Source organism: Oryctolagus cuniculus, chromosome Y (assembly GCF_051225735.1).
Source record: "Oryctolagus cuniculus isolate XC-2025 breed Fujian yellow rabbit chromosome Y, ASM5122573v1, whole genome shotgun sequence".
NCBI lineage: Eukaryota > Metazoa > Chordata > Mammalia > Lagomorpha > Leporidae > Oryctolagus > Oryctolagus cuniculus.
This window is the reverse complement of record NC_142889.1, coordinates 24221572-24234157: the sequence shown is the minus strand read 5'-3', so window position 1 is coordinate 24234157 and position 12586 is coordinate 24221572. Positions and strand designations below refer to the sequence as shown.

Genomic DNA, 12586 nt, shown 5'->3' with positions numbered 1-12586 from the left:
GTTGTCACCTGTCAAGGAGAACAAGTGGTATTTGTCCTTTTGGGATTGGCTTATTTTACTCAACATAATGTTTTCCAAATTCCTAACAGGGATCACTTTTCAGCTAAAATTTAAACACCTAAGAATAATTGTGTGTTAATTACAGAGTTCAACCAATGGTACTAGAACAAAAAAAATACTAAAATGGATAAAATATTACATTGTACATCAACCGTCAGGACAAGAGCTGATCAGGTCACAGTTTCTCATAGTGTCCATTTCACTTCAACAAGTTTCCCCTTTGGTGCTCAGTTATCGCCAATCAGGGAGAACATATGATATTTGTCCCTTTTGGACTGGCTTAATTCACTCAGCATGATGTTTTCCAAATTCCTCCATCTTGTTGCAAATGACTGGGTTTCGTTGTTTTTGACTGCTGTATAGTATTCTATAGAATACATGTCCCATAATTTCTCTATCCAGTCTACTGTTGATGGGCATTTGGGTTGGGTCCAGGTCTTAGCTATTGTGAATTGAGTTGCAATAAACATTAATGTGCAGACTGCTTTTTTGTTTGCCAATTTAATTTCCTTTGGGTAAATTCCAAGGAGTGGGATGGCTGGGTTGAATGGTAGGGTTATATTCAGGTTTCTGAGGAATCTCCAGACTGACTTCCATAGTGGCTTAACCAGTTTGCATTCCCACCAACAGTGGGTTAGTGTCCCTTTTTCCCCACATCCTCTCCAGCATCTATTGTTGGTAGATTTCTGAATGTGAGCCATTTCTAACTGGGGTGAGGTGGAACATCATTGTGGTTTTGATTTGCATTTCCCTGATTGCTAGTGATCTTGAACATTTTTTCATGTGTCTGTTGGCCATTTGAGTTTAATCTTTTGAAAAATGTGTATTGAGGTCCTTGGCCAATCTCTTAAATGGGTTGTTTGTTTTGATCTTGTGGAGTTTCTTGATTTCTTACTCCACAGATTTTTAATGGCTTGGGTGGATCTGGCTGCAGCCAGGAACCAAGAGCCAGCAGCCAGGAGCCAGGAGCCAGGAGTTTCTTCCCATTACCCACATGAGTTGCATGTGCCCAATCACTTGGGCTATCTTCCACTGCATAGTTCAGGCCATTAACAGGGAGCTGGATTGGAAGTGAACCAGCACAAATGTGGGATGATTGTTTCACAGATGGCAGTTTTATCTGCTGCACCAGGATGTTGACCCTCATGAACAATTTTTTAACTTACATGAAATGTATGGGACTCTATAATTACTATCAATGTATGAGTGTTACAGAAGAGCAGGTACAGCCACTGGCTTCATTGAATATTTTTCTGCTAACTTCTTTGAACTCTTTTGATTTCCATTTTGTATTTTTCATTCATTTTCCTTTGTAGAGTAATTGTAGTCATATAGTTTCCAGCCAAACTTTTACCTACTCGTTCTATTATTTCTGTGAAATTACTCTTTCTTATAATATATTTGATTTTGTAACATCTCCAGCATCCTCCTTTAATTTTCTTGTCTGGTCTTGTAACTATCACCTATGTATATCTTAATAATCTATTCTATGCAAATCCTTCCACTGTGAACCTCAGGTCATTTTTCTTGGTGTTTTCATTATGAGGTTATCAACTGCCATAAAATTGTGTAAGTTGTTCTAGGAATTTTCATGGACACAGTTTTTCAGAGCCATTTCAGGAGAATCTGGACAATGCCTCCTACAGAGCATCATATTTCTTGGTAATTGTGAATATTTATGGAATTGTGAGATTACCTTTGATTTTTTTGGAAATGTCAGTAGGTTCCTTCTAAATCCATATATCTTACCTGTGTTATTGTTCTAGCAGGTGAAGTTTTCTTTGATTTATAGCTCATGGAAAATTTTTATTTGTTTTTCTTTTTACCTTAATTACAATAGTATATGTTTTAAATAGATTTTATATATTTGAAAGACAGAGTTACAATGAGAAAGGAAGAGAGAGAGTGAAAGTGAGAGATAGAGAGAGAGAGAGAGAAATCTTCCTTCGTGGTTCACTCCCAAAATACCCACAAAGTCTAAGACTGGGCCAGACTGAAGGCACAGTACAGAAGATTTTTCCAGGTATTTCACAGGGGTGCAATGGACAAAGAATTGGTCTATCATCCAGTGCTTTCCCAGACACGTTATCAGGGAGCTGGATCAGTGTGGAGCAGCCAGGACTCAAATTTGTATCCATATGGGATGCCAGCACTACAGACAGTTACCCTACCCACTTTGCCACAATATCAGCCTCAATAGTCTAGTTTTCAACAGTTTCTTTACATCCTTGTGATTCTATCATTGCTACTAAAATTATTTATTTATTCTCATAGTAATCATAATATACTTTATTTCAAAACGTATTTTTTGTTTTTGCATTTGAGTCTATAGCTAACACCTATCTCTCTCTTTTTTTTAAAGACTTTATTTATTTATTTGACAGGTAGAGTTACAGACAATTAGAGGGAGAGACAGAGAGAAAGGTCTTCCTTCTGTTGTTTCACTCCCCAGATGGCCACAATGGCAGGAGCTGCGCCAATCCAAAGCCAGGAGCCAGGTGTTTCTTCCTGGTCTCCCATGTGGGTGCAGGGGCCCAAGCACTTAGACCATCTTCTACTGCTTTCCCACGGTATAGCAGAGAGCTTGATTGTAATAGGGGCTGCCAGGACTAGAACCTGCTCCCATATGGGATGCAGGTGCCTCAGGCAGAGGATTAACCTACTGTGCCATAGAGCTGGCCCCCTATATATTTCTTTAACTTGGTATTGTAAGCCAGCCTTAGCACTGTGAATGCATGGTCATCATGGTTGAATTTTTCATTATGAGATCACCAGCTCCAAAAAATATTATAGTTTTTGTGGCAACCATCATGGACATGTATTTTCAGAGATGTCCTAGATTCATCTGATAATTCATTCTTGCAGTTAACAAATACCCTTAATGATTATTTGAGACTTTTCAATTGTTGAAAGTTTTGATGAATAGTTCTATATACATATTTCCTTTAAGAAAATTGTGGTTAGGAAAGAAAAAATAAGATTATTGTGGTAAGTTATATGGTCTTTGATTTCTCTTTTCTGAAATATATTTTTTGTTTTCCTTTTTTTAATGTACTTATAATAGTCTGTTTTAGAGTAATGTTATTCTCTTTTCACACAATTATTGTTTAAACTAAAATTATTCATTTATTCTTACAGTAATTATAAATGAATTTTATTTCTTCTTAAATTTTTATTCATATAAAAAGAACAGATTTCATGAAGTTTATAGATACAATTCCAGGAAAATGACCACAATTTGCCCCCTCCCTCAATTCCCCCTCTGGCTTTCTTTTTTCTTTAATTTTTGCAATAACAATTAAAATGTACTTTATAATCACAGATTTAATGCACCAGTAATGACAATGTTCAACAAGTAAAAAGTAGGAAAACCATTATTCCACAAGAAGATAGAGAAGGTCATAAGCAATGAATATATAAAATGTCAATTTCATTTTTATGCATTTTGTTTGTTGTATCCTACATTAACTCCAACATATAAGAGAAAACATGCATTACCTTTTTTGTCACTGGCTTATTTCACTAAGCATAATGGACTCTAGTTGCATCCATTTTGTTGTAAAAGTTGGGATTGCATTCTTTTTTATGACTGAGTAGTACTCCATTGTGTATATATGCCCTATTTTTATTTCATAATATTTCTTTTTTAAAAAGATTTATTTCTTTATTTGAAAGGCAGAATTACAGAGAGGCAGGGAGAAGTCTTCCTTCTGCTGCTTAACTCCCCAGATGGCTGCAATGGCCGGAGCTGTGTCAATCTGAAGCCAGGAGCCAGGAGCTTATTCCATGTCTCCAATGTGGGTGTAGGGGCCTAAGGACTTGGGCCATCTTCTACAGCTTTCTCAGGCTATAGCAGAGAGCTGTATTGGAAATGGGGCAGCTGGGACTCAAACCAGCACCCATATGGGATGCAGGCATTGAAGGCATTGTCTTTACTCACTGCGCCACAGCACCAGCCCCTCATAATATTTCTAACTCTTTAGTTTTGTCTTTGATATTATGTGTTTTATCTATGTATCACTAATAACCTTTTTCAATATGAGGTCATCATTTATATCAAAACTGTAAATTGTCCCTGCAATCTTCATTTACACAAATCTTAAAGCCATCTTAGGTCCCACCAGTTATTCACCTCTTCTTGATGACATTTTTTAAAAAAATGTTTTCTCAATTATTGGGGAACTTTGAATTTTCCTATGATTTTTAAACTACCCAATTGGGTAGTTTAAAAAACCCCTGTACCATCATCTTTCATTTATGATTATTCTCAAAGAAATGGGATTGTTTTACCTTCTCTTTATTTCCCATTTTAAATGTAATTTTAATTATGTATTTTTCAGCAACTGCCCTTACAATTGTTTGTCATTCTATTATTACTCTTACCAGATTACTCATTTATTCGCACATAATAATCCCTAAGTTATCATGCATACATATTTTCATAATAATCTTAAGCTTTCTGATAATTCACTGTTTTCAGTAATATATTTTTGCTTGTTCTCAATATTTATAAGATTTTGCTTTCTAAGAGTTTCAACAGGAGGATTGTGCCGCATCTTCCTGAAGAAGGTTAAGGACAAAAAGATGCACCTGGAGTTTGCCTGGAGCCCTCTGCACATCTAAGCTCGGGTGGGATCTGGGGTCCTTCGCTGGAAGCCGCTCTTGCTGAATGCAAATAGAAACCAGGCCAGCTCTCCTCAGTGGACAGTTGGTTACCTAGCAGAGGTGTCTCCTACTGAAGGTATCCTTGGCGATACTCTAAGCCATAAAAAGACAACTTGCACCCGTTTGACATCTACCCTGTCAAGTGTCCATGATGCTGGGTCCTGAGGGAGGTAAAGGCTTTGTGGTCAAGCTCCGTGGCCTGCCCTGCTCCTGCTCTATTGAGGACGTGCAGAACTTCCTGTCCGACTGCATGATTCACGATGGGGCTGCAGGCGTTCATTTTATCTACACTAGAGAAGGCAGGCAGAGTGGTGAGGCATTTGTCGAACTTGAATCAGAAGATGATGTCAAAATGGCCCTGAAAAAAGACAGGTAAAGCATGGGGCACCGGTACATTGAGGTGTTCAAGTCTCACAGAACTGAGATGGATTGGGTGTTGAAGCACAACGGTCCAAACAGTGCTGACACCACTAATGATGGCTTTGTGCGGCTTCGAGAACTCCCATTTGGATGCACAAGGGAAGAAATTGTTCAGTTTTTCTCAGGGTTGGAAATCATGCCAAATGGGATCACTTTGCCTGTGGACCCCGAGGGCAAGATTACAGGGGAGGCCTTCGTGCAGTTTGCCTCTCAGGAGCTGGCAGAGAAGGCGCTAGGGAAGCACAAGGAGAGAATAGGGCACAGACATATTGAGGTATTTAAGAGCAGTCAGGAAGAAGTGAGGTCATACTCAGATCCTCCTCTGAAGTTCATGTCTGTTCAGCGACCCGGGCCCTATGACAGGCCTGGCACAGCCTGGAGGTATATTGGCATTGTGAAGCAGGCAGGCTTGGAGAGAATGTGGCCTGGCACCTACAGCGCTGGCTATGGGGGCTATGAGGAGTACAGTGGCCTCAGCAATGGCTATGGCTTCACCACTGATCTGTTCGGAAGAGACCTCAGCTACTGCCTCTCAGGAATGTACGACCACAGATATGGAGACAGCGAGTTCGCAGTGCAGAGCACCACCAGCCACTGCGTCCACATGAGAGGGCTACCATACAAAGCGACCAAGAACGACATCTACAACTTCTTCTCTCCACTTAACCCAGTGGGAGTCCATATTGAGATCTGCCCAGATGGAAGAGTGACGGGTGAAGCTGATGTGGAGTTTGCCACCCACGAAGAAGCTGTGGCAGTGATGTTGAAAGATAGGGCCAATATGCAGCACAGATACATAGAACTCTTCTTGAATTCCACCACAGGGGTCAGCAATGGGGCCTACAGCAGCCAGGTGATGGAGGGCATGGGGGTGTCCGTGGCTCAGGCCACCTACAGTGGCCTGGAGAGCCAGTCAGTGAGCGGTTGTTATGGCACTGGCTATAGTGGTCAGAATAGCATGGATGGAAATGATTAGTTTTGTAGAAGCATTTGAGTTAATTTCAATCAAATTTTCAGAGGCAGCCAGCAAGTAGTGAAAAAGCAGTGATTACCCTAGAGGAAGCTGTGGGACCCATTTTGCACCATGAGTTTGTGAAATCTGGATTAAAAAATTACCTCTTCAGTGTTTTCTCATGCAAACTTTTCTTCTAGCATGTGATATTGAGTAAACGAAACTATTTTCTGCTTTTCTCGAGTAACATTTTAGTAGTATCCTTCTGAGTGATGTTATCTGAGTTAAAGTAGTTTAAGTATGCTAAATAGTGGATCTTTTACACCACACCACAGTGAACACCTTGGGGAGATGTACTTTTGTGGAAAACTCAAAGGTGCTAGAGCCCTAATTCAAAGAGAAACATTTCTCATGTTTGTTCATTCTAGTTTCTATTTTCATTTAAATCTTTTAGGTTAAGTTTAAGCTTTTTAAAAGTTAGTTTTGAGAATTGAGACACAATACTAATACTGTAGGAATTGGTGAGGCCTTGACTTAAAACTTTCTTTGTACTGTGATTTCCTTTGGGGTGTATTTTGCTAAGTGAAACTTTTAAATTTTTTGTTAACTAAATTTTTTTCTTAAAATAAAGACTTTTTCACAATGAAAAAAAAAAAAGAGTTTCAACAGAATATTTGTGTCATGTTTTATTTATTACTATTCAGGTAAATGGTGACATATATCATTGATTTATGTTTCCTGGAAAAGATTTCATTTGTTTTCCCCTTTTAATGCATGATGGACTGTTTTTAGCACCTTACCTGACATTGGTTTTGCACACCTCATTCCTTTTTTTTTAAGTTTTCTTTATTTAAAAATCAGAGCTATAGGGATGGGAGGTAGGAGGGGAAGGAAGAAGGGAGGAAGAGGAGAAAGAGAGAAAGGGAGAAAAAGAGAGGAAGAGAGAGGGGAGAGAGAGAGGAAAGAAGGAAAGAAAGAAAGAAGGAAAGGAAGGAAGGAAGGAAGGAAGGAAGGAAGGAAGGAAGGGAGGAAGGGAGGAAGGGAGGAAGGGAGGAAGGGAGGAAGGGAGGAAGGGAGGAAGAGAGGAAGGAAGGAAGGAAGGAAGGAAGGAAGGAAGGAAGGAAGGAAGGGAGAGACCATCCATCTGCTGTTTCACTTCTCAGATGGCTGCAACAGCTAATTCTGATCCAGGTTGAAGGCTAAGAATTTCATCTAGTTCTCCCACAAGGATGGCAAGGGTCTAAACCCTTAGGCCACCTTCCACTCCTTTTCTCAGGTCATTGGCAGAGAGTTAGATCAGATGTGGGACATCTGCCCATACAGGATGCTGGCATCACAGGTTGTGTCTTGACTTATTAAACCATAAATTTAGCCTCCACTCTTGTTAACAAATTGCTTATTTTTCTCACAGTGATCACAATATTATTTTACTGCATTTGCATCTCTTTATCATTCTAGTTTATACCTTAGCATTATACGTATTACCTTTGTGTGTCATAGTATCTAGAAACCAGAGCATTCCATGTTATCTTGTTCATTGTGATTTTATCAATGCTGTGAAATTATAACTACCTCACAACCTTTATGTACTCATTTTTTTCAGATCAATTTAATGTGATACCTGGCTGTTAACTCTTTATAGGTAGCATTTTGCAGATATTGTTGATATTTTGGGGGATCAAAATGTACCTCTTATTATTGAAAGTAGCATAGTTCTACATAGTCAAGGCTTTTAGTTTTTTAAAGATTTATTTTAAGGGCAGAGTGGAAAAGAAAGATGGAGGAGGAAAATTCCATGTATTTGTGCACCCATCTAATTGCCACAGCAACTGGGACTGAGCCAGGCCTAAGCCAGGAGCCAGAAACCCCATCTGGAGCTTTGATGTGGATGGCAGGAAATGGATTATTTAGACCATAATCTTATGCCTCCAAGGTACATTAGCAGAAAGCTGGATCAGTAATGCAGAATAGATTGTACTTCTACCAGGCATCACAGTGATTGATAAGAGTAAGCCCATTGGCTTAATCCACTGTACCAGAACATCATCCCCCAGACATGCTTATTTTACTTATGTAAAATGGTATGATCTTTGGTATAAATATGTTGGATTTTCTAGCATTCATTTTTAGTTTAACAGTAACAATCTGTGCTTCTGTAACTGTATTAGATTATTTTTATTTCTCCCAAGTTATTTTTCTTACATTGATAATAATTTGCTTTTCATAATTGCATGACTTTTTAAACTATAGCTATTATCGGGGCTGGTGCTGTGGCTCACTTGGTTAATCCTCTTCCTGAAGCTCCAGCATTCCATATGGGTGCTGGTTCTAGTCACGGTTGCTTCTCTTCCAATCCAGCTTTCTGCTGTGGCCTGGGAGGGCAGTGGAGGATGGCCTAAGTGGTTAGGCCCCTGAACCTGCATGAGAGACCAGGAGGAAGTACCTGGCTCCTGGCTTCAGATCGGTGCAGTGCCAGCTTTAGCAGCCATTTGGGGAGTGAACAGAAGGAAGACCTTTCTTTCTGTCTCTCTCTCTGTCTATAACTCTACCTGTCAAATAAATTGTAAAAATTATATCTATTATCAGTACATATTTTAATGTCTTAATCTGAGCAAGCCCAACACTATGTGTTTAGCTTGGTTAGCATTTTGTGAAGTCATCAACACACTCAAATTCTGTAGGTTTCCAGTTAACTCTCACGTACATAGTTTCTCACAGATATGTTAGTTCTAAATTTTGCCTTTGATTTTTAAAACTTCCACACTGTAATTCAAGATATGTGAACCTTTCCTTTCATATATTATAGAACATGACATGATCTGTGTTATTTAAATTTTGGGATTTTTTCATAATTTCTGTTATTGATATAATTGTGTTGAACAATTTATCAGAAAGTTCCCTATGTTTACTTTTCACACCATTATTTCCCCTTTCAAATTACACAATACTTCACACAGTAACCATAACGTATCTTATTTCATAGTGTGTGTTAATTTTTACTTGTGTCTGTAATCAAAACATATGTTTTTATAACACATTCATCACTTTTTATTTTTACTTTACTTTTTAACCTGTTGTTATAACCTGTGTATCACTAACATTCTAGTAAGCCAGTGGTGATACAGTGACTTTGTTTCAGACTTGCTTTGCATTTTCACTGCTCGAAGCTCTGTGAGTCCTCCTGGGAAATTCATGTGTATACAGGAGTCCTAGGCCAGGTGTATTTACTCTTCCTTTCTAATTGACACATTTTTACCTTTTCCAGATTTTTATCATTGGCATATGAAATTTTCCATCATACATTCTAGACACTGCTATATGTCCTGTAATATACCATGTAACTTGGAAAGATCTCATCATGATTTTAGGTACTCCATTTAAAAATTTTTTTACATTTTTTTTTATTTTAAAGATAGATTTAGATACATACAGACAGAGGGAGAGACAGAGGGAAAGATGTTTCATCTACTAGTTCACTCCCCAAGTCTTCACTATGGCTGGAGCAGAGCCTATTCAAAGCCAAAAGCAAAGAACTTCTCTAGGTCCCCCAAACAGGTTCAGGGGCTTATGTTCTTGTCCCATTCTCTCTACTGCTTTCCCAGGCCATAACAGAAAGCTGGATTAGAAGACTAGCAGCCAGGACATGAACTAGGACACATCTGGGATGCTAGCACCACTGGCAGAGGCCTAGCCTACTGCACTTCAGCACCAGGCCCTAAGAAATACATTAAACTTCCTTGTAACAGACACTTTTTTCACCAAATACCTTTATGCTTGCTAATTAATATTACTCCAACCAAGTTATTCAGTTTTACTTTCCATTTTAGAAAAATATTTTAGGAGCCAGTGCTGTGGCACAGTAGGTTAATGTTCTGGCCTGAAGTGCCAGCATCCCATATATGTGCCGGTTCAAGTCCTGGCTGCACCACTTCTGATCAAGCTCTCTGCTATGGCCTGGGAAAGCAGTAGAAAGTGGCTCAAGTCCTTGGGCCCCTGCACCTGTGTGGGAGACCCAGAAGAAGCTCCTGGCTCCTGGCTTCAGATTGGCACAGCTCCAGCCATTGAAGCCACCTGGGGAGTGAACCAGTGGATGGAAGATCTCTCTCTCTCTCTCTCTCTCTCCCTCTCTCTCTCTCTCTCTCTGCCTCTCCTCTCTCTGGGTAACTCATAAACAATTTAAAAAAAAAGAGAGGGAGCCCCTGCACCTGAGGTTCAGCGCCCTGTTCTTTAAAAAAAAAAAAAGAATGAAAATATTTTATGTAGTGAATATTTTATGTAGTGTTTTTGCTATTGTGTTTGAATTTATTGCTCTCTCTCTCTCTCCCCCCTCCACTCCCTCTCTCTGTCTCTCTACTTTAAATGAGTGCCACTACTATGAATCTGTGGCCATCTTGCTTGATTTTTCATTGTGATGTGATCAGGTCATTCAAAATTCTGAAAGCTGTCCTGGCAACATTCATGTGCACAGTATCTAGGGTCAGTTTAGTCTTTTACACCTTCAAAGTCACTTATTTTAAACCTAGTTGACTTTTATGATTACAAAGTTATCATTCACAGAAATTTTCCAAACTGTAGCCACAGATACACTTTCTCTTAAAATTTTTTTTTTTTTTTTTTTTTTTTTTTGACAGGCAGAGTGGACAGTGAGAGAGAGAGACAGAGAGAGAAAGGTCTTCCTTTGCCGTTGGTTCACCCTCCAATGGCCGCCGCTGCAGCCGGCGCACCGCGCTGATCCTGGCAGGAGCCAGGATCCAGGTGCTTTTCCTGGTCTCCCATGGGGTGCAGGGCCCAAGCACCTGGGCCATCCTCCACTGCACTCCCTGGCCATAGCAGAGAGCTGGCCTGGAAGAGGGGCAACCGGGACAGAATCCGGCGCCCCAACCGGGACTAGAACCCGGTGTGCCGGCGCCGCAAGGTGGAGGATTAGCCTATTGAGCCACGGCGCCGGCTCTCTTAAAATTATTAAAGTAGATGGAATGATCTCTGGTTGTTTTACATTCATTGATTTTTATTTTTTATTTCACTTCAAATTTAATTATAATGAACTGTTTTCACCAAATTCCCTCATATCTACTTTTTAATAGAATTGATGGGGTTGTAAATTAACCTGTAGTTTTAGAAATTTTGCAAAGCATACTTCTAGATATTAGGATGATTTCCTTAAGTTCATTTTCTTAAGTGATTTGATCATTCATTGATTCAATGTATTGAGAATTTTTTTATATTTCTTTTTTAAGTATAGTTGAATATCTTTTTACACCAAATACTCCTATTTTGACTTGTCACTCTGTTATTTCTCATATTGCATTACTAATTTTTTAAAAAGATTTTTGTTTATTTCACAGGTAGAGTTACAGACAGTAAGAGAGACAGAGAGAAAGATCTTCCTTCCATTGGTTCACTCCCCAAATGGCCGCCACGACCAGAGCTACACCATCGTGCTGACCACTGCATTACTAAATTTTGCTCACTAAATCTCTATATTAGTTAAAACATTTCATAGCATGAGCATCTACATTATTGTTTGGTTTTGAAAGATATTTTTCTCATGTTGAAAAAGGTTATGTAGACACATCATTCATTCAATAATATTTTACAACAAATGAGAATTGTATTGAGGCTACAGGACCAAGGGTTCTGGCAGGGCATCCCTGTATAGGCAGAGCCATAAATGACCATATTGGGCTGGAAGTTTTTCTGTTTGTTTATTTTTAAATATTTATTTATTTATTTGACAGGCAGAGTGGACAGTGAGAGAGAGAAAGAGAGAAAGGTCTTCCTTTGCCATTGGTTCACCCTCCAATGGCAGCCTCTGCTGGCATGCTGTGGCCAGCACATTGTGCTGATCTGAAGCCAGGAGCCAGGTGCTTCTGGACTTGAGCCATTCTCCACTGCCTTCCCAGGTGACAGCAGAGAGCTGGCCTGGAAGAGGGGCAACTGGGACAGAATCTGGCACCCCAACTGGGACTAGAACCCAGTGTGCCAGTGCCACAGGTGGATGATTAGCCTATTAAGCCACAGCACCAGCTCTTAAACATTTATTTAGTTTTTTAGATATTTTTATTTTGATAGCCAGAGTCATAGATAGGAAGAGGGAAATATAGAGGAAGAGAGAAATGGCCACAGTGACTGGGATTGGGTCTGGCTGAAGTCAGGAGACAAGAGCTTCTTATAGGTCTCCCACATAAGTGCAGGGGCTTTAGAATTTGGGACATTTCCACGGTTTTTCTAAGCACATTAGTGGAGAGGCAGATCTGAAATGGACTCCTGAAGCTCAGAACTATGCCCATGTGGGATGGTGGCATCACAGGAGGTAGAGATAATTGATATGGCTGCATTTTTCTTGTGACAGTTGGCATCACACAGATGTAGTTGAGTTTAACACTTGAGGCAGATCATGTCACATTTGTGTATATATATATATATGTATATATATGTATACATATATATATATATATATATATATATATACAAAAAGAAAATGATTTG

At 39.4% G+C, this 12586-nt stretch overlaps 1 protein-coding gene across 1 annotated transcript; it reads left to right on the top strand.

Annotated features, from left to right (window-relative positions):
* Positions 1-4881: 4881 nt before the first annotated feature.
* Positions 4882-6754, top strand: LOC149119392 (heterogeneous nuclear ribonucleoprotein F-like). The gene has a single exon (XM_089325159.1). It carries the CDS (start codon positions 5105-5107, stop codon positions 6119-6121), a length of 1017 nt encoding a protein of 338 aa, XP_089181285.1. The 5' UTR covers positions 4882-5104; the 3' UTR covers positions 6122-6754.
* The last annotated feature ends 5832 nt before the right edge of the window (positions 6755-12586 follow it).

Excerpts from the sequence above, each read along its gene's own strand:
- LOC149119392 (XM_089325159.1), top strand. The coding sequence starts at position 5,105 with ATGGGGCACCGGTACATTGAGGTGTTCAAGTCTCACAGAACTGAGATG.